General features: G+C 37.9%; 1 protein-coding gene across 2 annotated transcripts in view; it reads right to left on the reverse strand.

Moving 5' to 3' along the window:
* DYNC2H1 (dynein cytoplasmic 2 heavy chain 1) overlaps positions 1–20,971 on the reverse strand; it is a 146,519-nt gene that overhangs the window by 28,347 nt on the left and 97,201 nt on the right. For both annotated transcript variants that reach the window (XM_053456486.1, XM_053456485.1), the window contains 2 exons: positions 8,101–8,217; positions 720–929 (listed from right to left, as the gene is read on the reverse strand). In XM_053456486.1, coding sequence (XP_053312461.1) covers positions 720–929; positions 8,101–8,217 — 327 coding nt within the window. The remainder of the gene's footprint in view (positions 1–719; positions 930–8,100; positions 8,218–20,971) is intronic.

The following is a 20,971-nucleotide window of genomic DNA, read 5'->3' on the forward strand; positions in this document are numbered from 1 at the left end:
TACACGGAAAAGAAGTAAAACTCGCTGGAACCGGCACTACAGTCTGGGAAGAGAGGGTGACATTTAGGTCTTTGAGATGCTGCTATGTTCAATAAAGTAAAATATCTTGGAGAAGGAGTTGAGGTCTATTGCATTTTATTGCAACCACATATAGTTCAGTTTGCCAGCCTACAAACATCATAGATCACATCAACAGTAACCGCATTAGAAGCCTAATAAAGATGCCTAAGCAGAGTATGAAGAAGCACAAGTGACTCCTAAAGAGAAACAGAGCAAAGATAATGGCAATATCCATCTTCACCGCGTTACGCACCTCCCAGGAAAACAACGTGTCAGTCTGCAGGGTGTTAAAGGCACAACACACGGAAACACAATGTCATGAATTAGAAAGACGAGGTAAGGAACGGTATATCGCCGGGCTGCAGAAGATACAGTAGCTCTACCTGGATCAACCATGGACATTATTGTTCAAATCATTCTCAGAAATTAAGTAAAACTTGCTTTATTCATGATTTTGCCAATGAAATAGTTCATTTTCATGCAAAACAAAAGCAACCCCTCATTTATTTGTTGGTTGCCATAAAAGCTGATAAATCTCAGTTTGGTTCAATCACTTTCTCTATATGCCTATGCCGTGCATGTTTATTGTTTATAAAGCCCCCAAACCTCAGGAATTCTTCATCATAAAACAGAAAATCTTACAATAGGAAGCACCTCACCTTCTGATCTAATAAGGCGCTGGCCAATTTGTGCACTTCAGATGTCAGCAGCGACGTCCCCCGGATCACTTTACTGAGAGCGGCCAATGACTGATGAATGCTCTGGACTAGGCGAATGGCATTAAACTGTTCAAGGATGATGAATGAGAGAATGGGGGACCCGTGCCGTTCCGTCGGTGGGGACACCTTCTGATGGATCAAATTGGAATTCTGCAAAAAGAAAAAGTGAAATATTTATTTTGCTTTTGTTGTCACTGTCGCCAAAGATCCTTATTTTATAAATACATTCAGACAAGATTTGAAGAAAAAGTTAAAAAAATGACAATATTTAGAACAGAAGGCATTTTGAAAGGCAGTCTTGTGAGCTTAGAAGGGTCAAATTTGTTTTAATAATATGTCGCGTGGCTCGAGGTCTCTTGATCTTAAGAATACCAACATACATAATAACAATCATCTGTCCCTTAACAGGTCTAAAACGTAGGTAAATACAACCTGAGATGAACAACCACACATGACATATTACACAGTCATGAATTATCAGACACACATAAAGCTCTAATTTCTGGAGCCTGCAGTTCCCCAGGAAAGTTACAGCTACAGCCACATATGAGCTTTGTACAAAAGAGTACAACTCCAGAGTATGACTGGCCTTGATAAAAAGTTGTTTGAAATATTGTCCTCTTTATTGACATGTTAGGGAACGCCAGTTCATTTATGCAATTGTTTTTTGCCAACATGGGATCAAATGTACACCATATGGACAAAAGTATTGGGACACCTGAATGTTACACCAACAGGGACCTGAAGAGTGTTTGCGAGGTCACCCAAAGGTGTCTGATGGGGTTGAGGTCTTTACAGACCTTGCTTTGCACACTGGGGTGCAGTCATGCTGGAATAGAAACTGTTCCCACAAAGTTGGAAGCATAGCATTGTCCAAAATGTCTTGGCATGCTGAAAGGGACAAACCAAGATGGTTTGTCCATATAATGTATATAAAACACTGTGGGAATAGTCTGTCACATTGGGTGGGGTTTAATGTAAGGTCCAAACATGTTGCACTCTGATTGTTCCCGTTCACTCTCAGTGTGTCTCATGAATACAAATGGTTTCTTGCATTTTTTTAAATTATTATTATTTTTTTTTAAAGAGAACGATCCTGTAGGCTACAGAGAACCTCTAATGGACTAAATAGCGAACCAACCGGAGAAGTCTACAGACAAAACTCCCAGTTTCCCCCATATCTTCCTCCGCTGGAAAATGTAATTCAAGGTAAGTTGTGAATATTTGTATTTATTTTATTTGTAACCTGTTTGTGTAGTTAATTTATTAACCTCTGCCTGTGAAATCCAACTGCTTTATAAAGCTCTACATGCGTACAGGCAAAACGATGCCATACGTCTCCAACAGATGAGGCTGTCACCCATGGGAAGACATCCATGTGTTGTCAAGGACACTTAACTCAGTAGAAAAAAAAAAGAAGTCAATATGTTAAAGTGTAAGAATAACAATGGCGTCACCTGGTGGTAGCCTCCATGATCACCACAAACAATGGTCTGGTCCAAACGATTGGGATATTCTACACATCTTTATTGTTACATTAACACATTTTGAACTACAGAATATCAACAATCTTAAAACGACCCTCTTTACAAATTATAGACCAGCCATAAAATAACATAATGAGAGTCAATGCTGACTCGCAATACTGAGAGAGGGCAACGTGCAGAAGAGGAATGGCACAATTCAGTTCAGGCCAATGCCAAGTGACCACGTAATACAGCAGCCCAACTGCTGCCTAAAGGCCTTAGAACTCCATACACTTTGGTGGCTATAAGTGGAATTGCAATTAAAATGCACAGAAAATCACCAGGTATTGCTTCAAAACCACAGAGAAGACCATTTGCCTTCTTAACAGCCATACTCCGGCTAACACGACAAGACTCTCAAACCCCTGATGCACTCTGTCCCTGTAATGCAGTAATAAGCCTACAACCTACAGATGCAGAATTAAGCTTAGGGAGACATGGGTGACTTTCCTTTTTTTTTTTTATTGCTAAAAGAATCTCTCTATGAAAAAGCGCTCCTATTAAACTTGGAAGATTTCAGCCATTGTAGCTTGAGCACATATTCAAGAGGGGTATATATTTTACTTTATGCCACATGCAAAGGGGTAGGTGTCGGAAATGCTGAAGTGCTTACTGAGCGTAGACTCGTCGCTGCTTGTTGCTGTATAGTGCAGTTCTCCATACAAGATTCTAAACCTTGGGATTTTGGGACCCGTCATATTTTTTCTTAATATTGGTATTAAAGATGGCTCAAAATAATTGCTTTTTTAAATTATACATGTAACTATATATAAAGTCTTGATGGAAAAAAAAAAGTTCCATGGACTGGCTGGAGTTCAGTGACATTACCAAGCTGAGAAAAGCTCTATTTATATCATAAATCAATTTTTGTCACAGCAGAGTTTGCTTGTAAGTAGAAAAAAAAGAAAAGGTCACTGAAAAGGATGGGTGGAAATGGATTATATTTTATATGTCCCAAGGCACTGCATCTTTGGGACCGACAACACACACTGCCGATACAAAGCGAGACCCTTTCATAAACCGGCCGCTCCACTCCTTGGTTTTGAAGCGGATTGGGTCAAGAACAGGGCAGAGGCAATCCTAGCCCAATTATACAGCATGAACAGCAGGTTACAAGAAAGTATTTTATTTACAGATGTAAGACAAAGTTGCCATTGATGACAGTGCCTCGGTAGCTACATTGGCCAGCTATTCAATGTTTTTCGGTGCAACCACATAGACTGCCTCCGGCTTTCTGCAACCACCAGTGGTCCACTTCAACGCGGTCCTCAGAATGAAGTAGCGTGAACGTCGGTGCAGGAAGGAACGGTTTCTGACCTAGAACTTTAGGTTTCAATTACATTTAGGTCAAGGGTGTCAGACTCTATGCTTCAACCAGACTAGGATTTTGAAGATATCCCAGTCTGCATCCTTGCAGCACAATCAGAATGGGTGAAATGTATTAAATCACATGTGCTCAAAGCAAGGATTTATCAAAATGATGATCAATGTGTGACCCTTGAGGTCCAGAGCTTCACATCCACGATGTGCTTCTAATGAAGCTTAGTGATAATTTCTTTGTGTACCAGTAGCCACAGTGCATCCATAAAATGTCTTCTTTGGGACCAGCGCAGCCATATCAATTTCTGTGTTCTTACATTTAAGCTATAAACATGAATTTTATTTCTTGATGATGGCGTAGTGTAGGGAGATAGTAATTAGAGTCCAATACCATTGGGAAACATGGTCTGTAAGCACAAAACACTGGAGAACCGCTGTTCTAAAACATCCAATTTTGCTAATGTAGAATCATCTCCAGCCTTAAGCTGAAAATTATAACGTGATTAAATAATCACATAATTGTGTATTTCACACTGAAAATATCTCATAAAACCATATTATTATTCCACTCGTGGTGCATAAAATATAATCATGATGATGAATAAAGTACAAAAAATACCATAAATATTTGACAATAAATCATGCATATTTTTTACAGTTTCTCATTTTTGTTTTAATTTGGTAAATCTAGTGCAAAATGTTTATCTGTTCTCACGGATCAATGTATGGAGTCACAATAGACTATTGTTCATCTCTTATTAAACATTGCTGGAATAAATATTTTCCGTCGTTGATTATTCCTTAAATTCATGCATAAAATTCTAGGGTTATTCAGTTGTTTTTTTTTTAGATGAATAAGTGCTTTAGGGGCCAAACTGCAGTTATTGGCATCGCTAAGTAGGGTTCCCAGAAACGTCAATAAACAACACAATAAAGACTGTTCTCATCTAATATTTGTAGGCACTGAACATATCCAAAGCCGAAACACGCAATAAGCATTCCGATCAGCTGACCAATTCGATTCTCAAACGGACTGCTATAGCCTGTGAGCTCATGAATAAATGAGACTTTTTACATATCTCCTGAATTAGGCATGGACTGGCCATGTGCAATGGTCGCTCCCCGTATTGCGCTTGTATGGCCGATCACTTCTCTTGGAAGGCTGTTCTACTTATCTACCACCCCTTTCAATAAAGGACAACGGCCTAACCTTGATAACAGACGATTACTATGCTATAGCAGCCATTGTGGATTAAACCGTGATCCTGGTGCAAAGTTTAGAAAAGGGTCTTATCACCATATCAATCAACAGAATAGACCTTGTCATTGGAATACTCTATTAGTTTCTATGGTAATAAGACCGATTTTCAAACTTTGCATTCAAATTTGATACAAAACCTCTATCGTTTAAGCATCTGCCCGCTTTAACAATAAAACGCACAACAAAGAAACCTATGAAAGCAATAAACAGGATATATATCGTTTAGGGCAAAAATCGTATCTCTGAATACGACAAACCTCTGAGTCTATCTACCAAAGTAATTCATACTCTTCACTATCACACCTTCTTAGAAATGGCTTATTGAAGCTCTTCTCTTCTGCTTAAATCAATACCTCCTCCATAAAGATCCCCTGCGGAGAATTGATTTTCTCCTCTGGGACTCCATCACAGTGATTTGAATTTCATATGAAATGTGTAACATCTGCGCGAGCTACTGCTGCAGAGACCCCCTTACTGTCAATCCACCCAGTAATGGCATTGCAGGGATTTTGGCTTGACGACGTTTGTGGGGCCTGTCTATTAACAACGTGGTGAAGTCTGATAACTAAACGAGATAGTACAGGACGTACAGGAGGTGCAGCTTGGTAATGAACTCGCATTAAAACTACTTCGGCTATTTCTTTTTAGAAGGACAGCTCCATTTACAGCCATGTGTTACTTTTAGAAGAATACAAATGGCGGCATCTCTTTGGTGCTTCATGTCTGCTCACTAAAGGAGGCTTTGGAGGAGAGCTCTGGTTTCAGCTCCCTCACTTTACTATTCAGTGTGAAGGCTCAACATTGGAAAGTTTCTCCAACAAGAAAGGCTGAGCTAGCCCTGTATAATGTATAATTCAATTGGTGAGAAGATGTTCATTAACTGATTTAACTATACATTACACAGGTCCAGCCAAGCTCTTCCTGCAGAAGGTCACCAGATGTGAAGGTTGGACCTTCGTAATGTATAGCGGTTACGGACCAAAACCACAACTCTCCCTCTAGTGAATTAAGCATAGAGAAAAAACGCACACTTTGCTGATTATACACTACATTGTCTTAGTTATCCATCTTTAGATACAATTTGAATATAAAACATACACTGTCATAATTTTATTATTTATCATTAGCCTAAAAATATACAAAAAATGCATTCTTAAAAAGCAATCTTCAATAAGGCTTTTGTTTTTTTTCAAACTAAATATTTCAGACCAGGATAATCCAAAGTGGAAATGAGTAGCTGAGAAAGATGCTCCACTTGACCTTGACCTTGACTGCTTGTGAAATCCGTTTACTTCTGCAGATTAATTATCCCAGCTAAAAAAAAAAATAAAATGCAGAGGAGAAGGAAAAAAGGAACCGGCACACTGGGATGTTTTAGTGCTGGAGAATGTTATCATTGGTGCTGTGATTAATCCTAAAGCGACTTTCAATTACTTACTGACAGGTGGGAACACCCTCTACGGGATAATGCTGAAAATGTTAATGATTCTGTTTGCCCTTATCCTTACAGCTTCCATGATGCACCTTACAAACTCCAACATATTTGTTGGGTAAATTCGGCCAGGGCTTAGCTTGGGCTAAAAACAATTGGTTTTGACGAATGGGATCCATGTATCACAAATCAGTGAGAAATTAAAAGTAATACAGGAATCCAATGTTAAATGATGCAAAGAACACCGATGCCATGTTAACATTTTATTGAGTGAGGGCTGTATGTAATTAAGAATTAAGAAAATTAATAACCCCCCCCCACAAAAAAAAACAAATTTGGGATTAATCATTGGAACTTCCTTAAAGCGGCCAATGGGGGGCATCGAAAGCTTCACAGGAAAACATTTGATGGCATGTAACATAATAACTAAGGCAGCTTCTAGGAAGTACAAATTACACGCTACCCTTTAAATTGGCGTTTAAGCAAGGAAGGAGACCTAATTATCAATGAAAACCACCAAACAGTCGCAACAATTATCTGCCTAATTTTTAATTTTCTGGTTATTTACTCTCCCGGCTTATGTTTCTTCAAAACAGGAATAATGAACACCAGACAGGAACAGTGCGCTTCTCGAGGACTGTTCAGTTCCACCATGCAATATATGCTGTTCAAAAACCCAATATTTCCCTATATGTCTAATTGCGTGTCTACCGCGACACTTTTAGAGGGCTGTGTTATAAAGCTATTGAAGAATTGCATTTTATTCTTCGTGTGATCGCCATTTCTGCTATGCAGACTTCTGCAGCAGTCCGGATGTAAGGAAACCGTCTACAGCGTGTAGTCACGCTGATTTTACTCCTGTCATGCCTTAACCCTCTTTGAGAAAACGTAGTTAGAAGTTAGTAAGACTACAGTAATGAATGCCAATAATAAAGTATAGCAGACCAGATCAGGCTACGAATTGGTTTTCCGGCCCTGCAATACGATCAATGAACTTTTTGTGTGTAGTGACCTCCAAGGACCCCCTCCGTATAATTTAGAAAACACATATTGTTTATTTAGAAAATAGCCAGACTTTCTAAAAAAATTTTATCTTAGAGATACAAAAATTTGTAATGGGCCTATTTTTTATATCCGGTGTAGCGTCTTCAAGTGTGTGTGTGTGTCTGTGTTCAAGAGTGTGTGTGTGCTCAAGAGTGTGTGTGCGTGTTCAAGAGTGTGTATGTTCCTCGAGTGTGTGTCTGTGTGTTCAAGAGTGTGTGTGTGTGTGTATGTGTGTTCAAGAGTGTGTGTGTTCTTCAAGTGTGCGTGTTCATGTTCTTCAAGTGTGTGTGTGTTCGTGTGTGTCTGTGTATATGTGTTCAAGTGTGTGTGTATGTGTTCTTCAAGTGTGTGTGTATGTGTGTGTGTGTGTGTGTATGTGTTCTTCAAGTGTGTGTGTATGTGTGTGTGTATATGTGTTCTTCAAGTGTGTGTATATGTGTTCTTCAAGTGTGTGTATGTGTTCTTCAAGTGTGTGTGTATGTGTGTGTGTGTGTGTGTGTGTGTATGTGTTCTTCAAGTGTGTGTGTATGTGTGTGTGTGTGTATATGTGTTCTTCAAGTGTGTGTGTATATGTGTTCTTCAAGTGTGTGTGTGTGTGTCTCAGTACCGAATTAGGAAGAACCTGGTGTCATTTTATAAATAAAGCTCAAATAAAGCTTTTTGAGAAAGTTGCCTTTTCATTAACTGCATAGAATATTCAATGGAAACGTATAACTGAGTATAGTTTATTAAGCTGACCTGATTCAGTTTCTTCCACAGATTAAGGACGGGAGATAATTCATTAGACCACAATTCTCGGTCAAATTTGGAGCCTGCGGTCAGAGACCTGCTAAGAATCCGCAGCTGGGAAATAACCTAAAATACAAGAAGTAGAGAGATTAGAAGTATGTTGGGGTTTAACAAAGCAGCTACAAACAGTTAATTCCCTAAACCCATCAAAGCCAACGCTGGAAGCAACTCATTGCCCCCTTTCTGCAATTCAAGGAATCGAACAAGAAAGTAACCGACTTAGACAGACACAGATAATAAAAACGGAAAAAAATAGAAATGATTCTTATAATCAACAGTTTAGTTGCTCAAGAGATACCTCAGATGAAGGATTTTTTGAACAACCAAAACAATGATTTATTAAAGCTCATCTGGATGTAATTTTAATTCGATTTAAACACCAATTATGGGGAAAACAAGAAAATCGAAAGGTTGGTTTAATTTAGATCCAATAAACATCTTTAAATGGAGGAGCCAGGGATCAAAATAAATCATTTGAGACAATTTAGGAGATTTCCAAGAAAATATTTGCATAAACTAAATGAGTTGAAAGCTCGCTGACATGTTTAAACCAAGCATGGATACCTTTTTCATCAATAAATGTGCTACAAGGCCTCAAAACAGAAAGAAGTCAAAAAGATACCCGAAGCAATAAAGGTATTTTTTTTTTTTATAGGGACAGTATTGTGTCCAATACAGGCCCATCAATTAAAAATGCATAAAGTAGAAAAAGCTGCAGCTCCAAGGCTGCAGGAAACTGCCCCCATCTTTGGCCCGCCAGTAGGGAATGTGTTCTGCACATGCGTATAGGATGTCTAATTAGACCCCCTGGAACTCTCGTGTGAGCCCGCGCTAGAGCCGCCTGGCACGGAGTAGAGTGCACGTGAGCGGCGGCAGGCGCACATCTCCAGCAAAGCCTAGAAGGCTGAGAGAGGAGGAGGAAGAGAAACATGCGCGGGGGTGGATTCTGTTGAATCTCTCCATGCATTTCCAATGGGTAATACAGTAATTTAAAGGGAATTCTCAGCTACTGCATACATGTGTTTGTATTGCTAAATGACCCCCCCTACCCCAAAAATGATGTCCAGTTAAAAGATTTTGGAGGGTTATATGTTTTTCTTTAAAATAAAGCATGTCTTTTAATTGAATAAATTAATGTTTTTATTTTGTGAGCATCTTTCTTCTTCGTTATAATGCAGCTCAGTTATTTGTAATTCAGATATTTAGGAATTTTACCGTTCACTCTTACCAAGACTTATCCGAAAACCCTAGCATTCATTTTCTAAGATGCATTTCACCTATTATTACAAATGACTTCTTCTAAGTACGGCTTTCTTCTACATCCGTTAGGAGAGGTAAATTAAGTAATGATCCAAAGAGCATAATTGAATTGTCAGCTATTTTAGTTCTACCCTTTCATGAAATGTAGAACTCTACCAAAGCGTAGACAATGAAATATTTTAAACATTCTATTTCAATTCTACAGGCATTCTGCTATTTTTTTTTATGATTTAAATAAAAAAATGCCAGCATTGGGATACACTGTATAGGAGCCACGGTTTTACTTCAATAAGATGTTCGTGCCCCCCCAAACCCCCGGATTCCCAACAAAGGAATTGGCTAATAACAAAACCGATACATTGAAAAGAGGGGTTAGCTCTGATCTAATCCTCAGCGGTCACTGCTTGTAATAAGTTCATTAAAGGGACATTTGAGCCGAATTGTCGTTCTAGCACAAGACGTGTGAATGGCGAGGAAGCAGGGTTCCAAGTCGCTGCATGTTTATATGGCGACAAACAGTAATTGCTGAGGTTTGAAATATTCACTCAAGCTGGTACACTTTTGGGGAGTGGAGCGGCAAGAGTGTTTCAAACGCCAGGAGATGGCAGGTATGTCTGAGATTAGTGGCAATTTCCCCAATATTTCCAGCATTGGGATGGGGTCTCCGAAATGTTTCCAAAATGGTCAAGAGAAAGGAAGGTCGTCGAGGTCCCTTGTCACATGCACCTTGAGGTGCTTCATGGAACGGGCATTGAAATTCTTCAGCAAGTCCATTATATCCCATTAATTTTAACAGGACAGCAGACTCATATGGGTCATTTAACAATGACATGCATTAAGGCTAATATATGTTAAGACCTCCTGGTACAGAAGGAGGATAGGGTCCTGCCAGCCTACAATCTATCAAAGTATCACAAATTACATTTCTACACAGTTTAAGGCTGGAGGTTTTTTTCTAGTAGAGTTGTAGGTAGTTTTGCTTGATCGCAAACCTCAAGAAACAGTTCAGTATTGGATATTAAACCATGGGGAATTAATAGGGTTTTGGACTTTTCTGTCCAATTTCATTGATACCGAGCTCATAAATTCATGCAGTTAATGAATTTACATTGAAGAACTTCATTTATTCATTATTAACATAGTAGAACAAATGGGACACACCTAGTTCTCCAACCGTCTATATTGGTAAGGATTTCATATAAATATCCACTTAAATGGAAAGTCCAAATCTCACCATTTTTTATAAAATATTGCGTTTTTTTTTGTTTTAAAACAGTTTCAGTTTTTCAGACAGTTGCATATTTGCCAAGTGAATACGTTCCAGCTGTGTCATTATAGACAAGTCTATTAGATAAAACAAAAAGCATACACAAAAACATAAAATAAAAAACACGGACTCTATCACACTGACTTCTGGTAAAATATATAAAATAGAATACCTTAGTCTCATTCACCTATCTGACATATGAAAGTCTATGGAGCAAAGGACTACATTAGCACTGCTGTAAAAAAATCAGCTTGGTGATGGGAACCCCATCCAAAATATCACATAACTGCCTGCAATGTGAACTTACAGGTTTTCAGATATACATATTTTTAAACAAAAATAAAATAAAGCTGCATTTAATTAATGGAAAAAATATATATATTTTAAGAGATTCTCCAGGTCTGTCTACTTTTTTGTTAAAAGAGGTTTGTTAAAAGAGATTTTGGTTATGAAAAATAAGTTATGTTTATTGTCCTTGAATTTGGTGGGAAGACGTGTTTTTCCCCAAACACACAATGTTATGCAGAGAACAAATACGTTGGCTTTTGAGCTGAGCTCACAGCATGAGATATTGCTGGAGAGAAGTTTGGAAATAGCCGTGTAACACAATTATCTCTCGGGAAAAACGAGAGACGAGGGACATAATGCAGCTGTTCACAGGTTGGGTTTTGCAATTACTTTCCTCATCCTGATATATTCTCGAAGAATCACCTTTTATTTGTACTTCCATCACAGATCAATTATCTGTATATATATATATTTTTGGTAGGCCTCATTTTACACATTGGTATTATTTGAGCCCGGGACAAGTTTAGAGCACCGACATTTTTCTATTCTCTATATTATTTTGGGAGCCAAGAAAACTATTAACACTTTTATAATTAATCATCTGTATATTAACATTTAAATCTAGAACAAAGGTTTAAAGAAATATGGATTAAAAGCTTAAAAAGATGGAGCTGCCAAAATAACTGCCTGTTATCACAACAAAAACATCAATGGATAACTAGTAACCACAGAAATATATAGCACTCACTTCATTATAAGACATAGTTAACATGCTTAGTTGTTTTATGCATGTGAAGTAATTAAACACATAATCTCCTAGAATTATTCATTCTCAAAAATCATTTTACTAGAACTATTCATATACAACCACTAGGCACATATCTATATTTCTAATTTCTGAAAAGAAAGAAAAAAAAATAATAATAATAAAAAATAAAAATAATAATAAAAAAAAATTAAAAAAAAAAATAAAAAAAAAAAAAAAAAAAAAAAAAAAAAAAAATCGGTAAAAATATTTTTGAATATGCTTTTGTTTTTGTAATTTTACAGCAAGTACAATTTAAATTGACTTTTATACATATTTTCCTTTATGTTATGGAGGTACAACATATTAAATTTATAAAACTAAATTCCCCAACATTACTTTATTATATATAGTATTTATTTTTCATATTTTTTGGGGGGGGTTTTGCACTTTTGGTAACTGATACACCGTATCTGAAGGTGATTTGTGTTCAGATTTTCTAATGGAACCAACCATCAAGAAGCAAGACTGAATAATAAATTCAAAACATATGATAATAAATGAATAAAATACTTAAAAAATAGCCCTAATTTCTAATACCTATTCGAAGCTCTTGAAATGCTCTATTAATCACAAGCGGTTCTTATTAATGAAAAGGTTGAAGACCTCTCGTCAAGGCGTTTGGTACATAACTATATAAGCCTCTCCTTGCCCTAGGGTGTTTTCTACATCAAATCTTCAACTTTATATAATAATTTTTTTTTATATATAAAAATGACATCACACATAGTGCGTTGGAATTTGTCTTTCAATGACTTTTTTATCATTCACGACGTGTTTGAGCTCTTACATTCCTCATGTGAACAGCCAGTTAAAGTTACATTCGATTTGACGCGGCTATTCTTCAAACACGAAAGAAAAGAAAATTCTTGAAAGTAAATATCCATACAGCGCATACTCTAGAAGGAATCACATCCGTACTTGTCACTTGACAGATGGCACTAATTAAGTGGCTGCCCAAGTGAAGATACAGGGGCTCCTCGGCATCCATGAGCCTTTTTTCAGCCAAGCGTGAAATTACTTCCCAGCTTTAATAACAATATGATGCAAGCTATTTTTCATTTTACAACAACGCCGTAATTAGCAACGGGTTAAAAAATGATTACGGCATAACGGCTGGCTGACCTTTGTCTCTCACACCAACTTCAAAAAATCCTTTTTTTTTTTTTTTTTAATTTGAGAAGAACATTTACAACTTAAGAAAATTAAACAAAAATAGAATATGGATCATTGCATTACACAATTCATCAGAGAACAGTTAAATCCCAAGGGAAAAATGGCTGGGCACCCGGTTTGATGGTTTAATTCCAGCCGGGGTGACAGCTTAGGGTCGCACACTAAGGCAAGCTTTCTAGGCACACGCAATCCAGACATAGAGCCGCTGGTTTATCGTACACACAGCCATAGCCATGCCGGGTCGCCAGTTATCCACATGCCACCGTATCCCATAAAGGAAAAACCCGACCAGAAATGCTGTGCAGTCCGAACAGATCAAACGCATTGAAATTCCAAAATCATTTTGTTTTGTTTTTTTTTGGTTTATTAAACTAAATAGCAGTGAATAGGCTGAGGCTATAGATCATATGGCTGAACTATTTTCCCATTGTTTTATACACAGGGTTCTGGACAGAACATAGAGAAGATAGTCAGTTCTAGCTATTCAGTAGCGCAGGAGAAGAGAACATTTTCCACGTCATAGCTAAGAGAAATCTCTGCATGAACACAGGTGGTGTCGTGACCATTTGTGCAACAAAATCAGATCTGCTGTTGAATATACTTGATGTGGCTGTAATGTGTGGTACAGGTTGGGTGCAGAAGCTGGGTTGATTCTCTGCATACACTTCTTTCTTTCTGATTATAACACTTATACCCTCTACACATTGTAAAATGTGTAAAGTATTCTTCACGCTTGCATGAAAACCTCTAGGACTAGCTATTTAACTTCGGTAGGACTATTTGACTTGGGTACAAAAATATTCCCAATGAGGCGTTTCTACGCTAGACGTTCATCATTCAACCTGCAGCTCGAAAAGATTGTTATGGTGTCCACATGTAGATGGTAGAATCCAACTATGATTTCCAGATCTCGCTACCTGATCCATCCTTTTTTCCTGCGATTCATCACAGTGACAGGTGTTTTCTTACTAACTTCCCACCAAGGCAACAGCTGTCAGTTCTCTGGTGGCTGACAGAACGGCATTTATTAAACTAGAGGGCAACCCCTCTCGATAAAACCATCTGTATTAGGATTATTTTAATTAATCAAACGTTGTAAATACAAATAGGTGGTTTGCGTGTGTCGATATTTGCATTGTCGTTTAGTTGATCCCATGATGTGCTATTATGGGACAGGAACCTTTAACTACAAAATTCATCTGTCACATAATGTTATCTGTTTCATAATGTCATCAGAAACACGTTTAATCACCACTACCAAATACAAATTACCAAAGAGGCGCATGCCACACAAAAGTTCCGTAAATATAAACATCATGCTAATATTGAATCATTTCATCACGTTCTTCCTTCCTAAACGCTTCCCAGGTTAATTTACTAGACACTTTTACAGAACCCATTCCTATCGTATCATCGTCACTCTGGGCTTTTAAAATAAACCAAGCTAGAATGTGATCAAAGCTGGGTGATTGAGTTGGTCTCAACGGACACATAACTAGCACACTCAGTGTCTGCGCTCCCCAGGGAGAACTTCATCCCGTGCTACTCGGATGACCCTTATGGCCCCCCCATGGGTCTTCAATTATGTAACATGCTGCACCATTTCCATTAGGTCTGAAAAACAATTCAATCCCCCGACAATTTAAGCAACTTACAATTCTTACAATAAAACGTAAACCAAATAAAACGTAAGCAATAAACAGCACATGGCATGCGGAACGATTAAGTATTATTTTTAAATATAGATTGAGTAAAATAGTTGAGATCATTGAAGAAGACCTCTCCACTCACATCGTACACCGACTGTTGTCTCTTCTATCACTACTTTAGAAGCCTCTTGAACTATTGGCTGCTAGTTGCAGATGCTGTAAATCTTTAAAACCATATTAATAACAGAAAAAATAAATCCAAGAATGGAATTTTGTTTTCCACCGTACATTTCTTTACCATAATGAGATCAATTTTACCAGTAATATTAATATATTATATTTCTACAGCTCACAAGCTTACGGTTGCCAGTGCTCTTAGCTGTCTGTATCCTAGAGTTCGGATTTGTTTAGTTTGGGATCTCCACATCTTGCACTTTCTTTTCGTTTTTATTTTTAGTTTCTTGAGGTTATATGTAAAGAACTATTTTGATGGACAGTGCTACATGTGGAGCAATCAGCTTAAACATTTCCATGGAGGCTACTAGCCATTTAGAACGTTGCCCCACAATCATCTTCTCTTCAAAATCACAGATATATATATATATATATATATATATATATATATATATATATATACAGCGAAGGAAAACATTATTTGATCCCCTGCTGATTTTGTACATTTGCCCACTGACAAAAACATGATCAGTGGATAAAGTTAATGGCAGGGTTACTGTGCAACCCAACAGTTAATAAGTGAGGTCTTCGTGAAGAGATGAGCTCCTACTGCCTAATATTTACGTATCAGGAGGAACTATACATACACTTCTCTGACTACAGAGGAAAGGCAGATTTATTATGTTGTCGGTTTAGGCATTAAGGTTACCCACATTTGAAGCTAGCCTATAATAGGGTCCTAAATAGCATCAGATATACCGTATTTGCTCGATTATAAGACGAGGTTTTTTTCAGAGCAAATGCTCTGAAAAATACCCCTCGTCTTCTAATCGGGGTCGTCTTCTAATCAGACCTCAAATAGAGGTCTGATTAGGAGACTAAGATCCAGATCCCCCGCACCGCTGCAGGGGACCTGGATCCTCCTGTCTCACCCTCCGCCCCCCCCCAACATACACACACTTACCGGTGCTTCCTGGTGTGTTGCCGGGGCAGCGGGTTGACGTCTACGCGATCCGCGTAGCCAACGTCCGCTGCACCTGGAAGGAGGTGTGGCTAGCAGCGGGGGTTGTCTGCGTCCGTCGCGTAGACCTTCCCCGACCGTCAGAGATCAGAGCTCCCCGCACCGGTGCAGCACCGGTGCGGGGAACTCTGATCTCTGACAGCCGGGGAAAGTATACGCGACGGACGCATACAAACCCCCGCTGCCAACTCCACCTCCTTCCGGCTGCAGCGGAACGCGACGTCAACCCGCTGCCCCGGCTGGAAGCACCGGTAAGAGAGGGGGAAGGGGGAGAGAGGGGTGAGAGAGTGAGAGAGTGTGTGTGTGTGTGTAATGGGGGTATAGGGTGGGTGTGTGCGTGTGTTAGTTAAATGGGGGGTATAGGGTGTGTGTGTGTGTGTGTTAAATGGGGGCATAGGGCATTTCTGGAGTGGCGTTAAGGGGGGATTTAATAGAGCACTCTGCCTCCTGAAATGCCTTATACCTCCCTATATGGCACTCTGCCCCATAATATGCCTTTTAACCCCCTAAATGCCAGAGTGGCATATAGGGGTATAAGGCATTTCTGGAGGCAGAGTGCTCTATACAATGCCTTTTAACTCTCTTAATGCCACTCTGCCTCCTGAAATGCCTTATACCACCCTATATGCCACTCTGCCCCATAATATGCATTTTAACCCCCTAAATGCCAGAGTGGGTTATAGGGGTATAAGGCATTTCTGGAGGCAGAGTGACACATAGGGGGTCAAAAGGCATTCCATGGGGCACAGTGGCATATAGAGGGTTAAAAGGCTTATCATGGGCCACAGTGCCATATTGGAGTGGCAAGCCTGGGGGCAGATGTGCGTAACTGGGAGACAGGTTGGAAAATACAAGAAATAAAAACAAAAAAAATATTTTTCTCAATCATAGCTTTTATTAAAAAAAATAGTTTACATGAATTAACATTTACTGGTAAAACTTTTTTTCCTTTGGGGTCGTCTTATATTCAGGCTTTTTCTTTTTTTCCTAAGTTAATATTCAGATTTTGGGGGGTCGTCTTATAATCAGGGTCGTCTTGTAATCGAGCAAATACGGTATTACTCTATCAAGCACCAGAACTTCAAATGAGGACAACCAAATAAGATTCATAGCCATTGATGACAAAGGAGAAGAAAAATCTATCTTACAACAAGGCTGAAACCTATAACAGGGTCTGGCCAATGCGGACCCTGTAAAGCGTGCCAATTTATCACGTCTACTAAGTCTTTATATATGTCAATATACATACAATAAAACACCTTAATTGTTTATCCTACGCTTCCGCCCTTTTAAATGTAGGATTCGAGAACACATGGGTTTGGTTAATGGTCTTATTGAGACCCGGGTCTCTAGGCATATAAAGAAATATCATATGGGCAAAACTACCAATGTGACATTTACTGCAATCAAATGTTTGCACATTGAACCGCAAAACGAAGACCTTAAGAAAAAACTTTTACAATGAGAATAATTATAGATATATAATATTTTATATATTACATTAACTCCTGATGGACTGAATGAGGATTTTGATTTTCCCTCATTTTAGGCACTTTAAACATACAGTTCCATAGTCTTCTTCCGCTAATAATGTTTAAACTTTGATCTCACTATTTCATTTTATTGTATAATACTCTCATCAATAAGTTACCAATTTACATTTATTTAACCACTTAAATGACATGAATATAACTATGACCCTATCTGGGCGCTTAGAGGATTCAACTTTATAATCTCCTCTTAAGTATAACACCTTTATCGTGATTTTATTTAAGCTTGCCAAATAATACGTTTCCTAAGAAGTCATCAAATTATAATAAATTAACAAATAAAAAATTATCCAATTATCAGCCTAATTGCGATTAACTATATTATTTATTCATTATTATTCTGTAATTATACACCACTGAAATTTATTAACAGTTTTAGTGTTAAGCCACTCTCTACAATTGAAGATCAGTTCCCCTTTACATTTATCACATTACACTATTAACACACGGGAGGCGTTAAGAGGGGTTTATAGCGTGATTTACCCCTGATGAAGCCATGTAAGTGGTGAAACGTACGTCGGGTAGGGACCTCCGTGATCAGCAAAGCAGCTTCTAGCCGGCGTCTGCTTCTATTGATTGTAACAGTCGGTAACAGAGAACGGCTTGGAGAATTGCTCTAGAAATCCGCTTCATTGTTTCTCATTAGCAGCGTTCAGGGCTATTTTGTATCTATAGCATTGGAGTTAGAGGCTCATCTCTTCACAAATAATGGTGTAGATACAAACACAGTCAATACCATTTCTTTTAAAAGTACATGTTACTTCTTTATTCAGTATATACTTCTTACAACAGAATGAAATAAAATATATGTTTTATTATTATTTTTTGCATAGGCTACACTCACATCAATTTGTATAGCTTAGTAGTTTGGGTTCATGCCCTGGTGTAGGCAATTAAAGGCCATCCACTTGGTTGAAATGTTTTATAGAATATAGTTGAATTACTTGTATTTGCAATTCTAACAACAAAGCAACGGTAAATATTTCACCAGTTTTAATTCTTGATTGTTCAATACGCCAAGGTGGAAATGTTATGGATACTGCTGGAGCATGAATGAAATACCTGCGCTCATAACCCGGAAAGCAAAGACCTTGATACACTTACAGAAAGATAATTATCTTCATGAGTTTTGCTTGCGGATAACCTTGATACTTATTTCCCACAGAGGTAATTAGTGTCATGAATCGTTAAACGTGAGGGTGCTCTTATAGTGTCCCTGGAGCGAGGATTGCCAAATGATTTAACATAGGAAGCTCCAGAGTAGGAATTCAAGTTACAATTATCACTATTTCAGTCCTATATATTATATATATATATATATATATATATATATATATAATTTATATATTATACTTTTATATTTTATATATTATACTTTTATAGATAATATCATACGCAGCATCATCTACTCATCTGTGTACTTGATCAACGCACCCTTCTTTCTCGCAAATTAATTAAATTTGCTACTCTATTATTTTCAAGTCTACTTAATGGTAGTGATTTGAACATTATTCTTATTGGACTGAAACTAATTAATGCTGCTGGAAAGAGTAAACATCTGCAAAGAAAAAAAGCCATCATTTTTAAACAAAGTTAAAGCTTTAGTCCTGGTCTAGGACTTTAGACAAAAGGAATCGCAATAAATATACATTAATATATTTCAAATAATAATAAAAAAAAAATTAAAGGCACTGGCACACGGCTTCAATAAAGTGTGTTCAGAAAGCATATATTTTGCTGCGAGAAGGAAACACCTGAAAGTACATATATTTGAAGTCAGAAAATGAAGATGGTACTTGAAGAATAAAGGGTGCACCCGAGCAATAGGAACAGGAAAAGTCTAAAATAAAAAAGAGTAACAAAGTAAAGGAAGGAAAGGCTATAAATACATTTGTATAAAGAAATCCTGTTATTACAGGCCTGTGCTAGCAGACAGGTGTCCGCGTATCAAAACAGCGTGACATCCTGGACAAAAAGCATTTTTATTTTTATAAATATATATATATATATTGTGACAAAACGTCCTTTAGAGCACAAGGAGTTTGTCAGAGATCTTTAAGAAGCACTTAAAGGGCGAAACAAAAGCCCATAGCAGATCCGGCACAAATGGATGTATTTCTTTTCTTCAATGCAATAGCAGAAATATACAAAATACACAAAATAAATACGGACTTTGCTCTGTAGGTTGAGGCGGTTTCTGTACTTCCCAATATAAACACTGTAAGCCAAACAAAACAATGCAGCAGGTTCTTGAACATCAGCTTTTTGGGTGGGATACGAAGGTTTTCTGCATTACACCAGGCTGGTCCTTTTAACATGTTGAGTGCCCTTTGGATGCACCTGTACGTCCTAAAACTTGTGGCATTAACCCAATTAGGATGTACCGGTACGTCCTGACTGGGCTCTCCCACTGCTTCACCTGGTGGCTGAATGCAAGTATTGCGATCTGCAATGCAGGGCTACGGAGCCCTGCTTGCTGGTCATATTGTAATCAGCACAAGCAGATCAGGAGGAAGATGGGAAGAAAAGTAGTTTCTCCCCCTTCCAAAATATTAAAATATAAATGAAATAAGAAAAAAAAAAAAAAAGGATTAGGAGCCCTTTCACCATGACATTAAAGGTATGAGAGATCACCAAGCCCTACTGTACTGGGAACAATGCCAAAACAAATCAAAATAAAATAAAAAAATAAAAAAAGTTTAAATTTTATTTAGCAATTTTTTTTTAAGTGCCCCTTCCACTAAGTAAATATGTGATTCATTACTAATTATGATTTGTGTATTTTTACTATTTTGAAAGAAGCCCTTCTTCTGAAGCAAAGCAATATATAATTTGTGCGGGTTTATCAAATATGGAGAAGGATAATCATGCTTTAACAAACATATGGTAAAAATTACAAAAAAAAAAAAAATACCTTGGTGCTTTGGTTATAAAACCCCCAGGACTGAAGGGGTTAACTCCCCTAATTAGGCTAGACGAGCTTCACCTGTAAATCCTGGCCTGGATTCTCCCGGCTGTTGGAACACCAGCCCGGCCTGTTCTCTGGATACGCCACCCAGGGACCCACAACACAATCTGCAAGCCTCACATTTTATTCAGCTTGACTAACTTTTCCTGGGGCTTTAACTTTGTTTGTAAGGGCAAATAGAAATGGCCAAATCAGGCAGTGCTATCCACTACTATACCCACTACCAGAACTTCCGGTCACTATATAATATACATACATACCGACACTCAATGGCCCAATTACTTTTTATTCAGCATGGCAGGCAAAGTCCTTACTATATCTATGAAGGCCCATTATCTTCATACTTTAAAGTCATAGTTAACCAGCTCACAGCCAGTGGGCTTCAATAAATATAGAATAGATGGCTACTTAAAAATAAAATCTAGATATGTACATCCATTTATCAAAATTGTTAGGCAGGGCTGCACAGACTCAACTATGTATATTTATATATACATTTATATATACATTATATACCTAAATATAAATGTATAAGTATATAGAAAGAAAATCAGGCTGGCCTGCGGATTTCACACCCGAGGCAGCTTTGCCTATGTTGTAGGGCACGCTCGTGTAATATTTCAAAAGGCAATGTATTACATCTTATGAGGAAGAACTATCTG

This window comes from Spea bombifrons, chromosome 2 (assembly GCF_027358695.1).
Source record: "Spea bombifrons isolate aSpeBom1 chromosome 2, aSpeBom1.2.pri, whole genome shotgun sequence".
Classification (NCBI taxonomy): Eukaryota; Metazoa; Chordata; class Amphibia; order Anura; family Pelobatidae; genus Spea; species Spea bombifrons.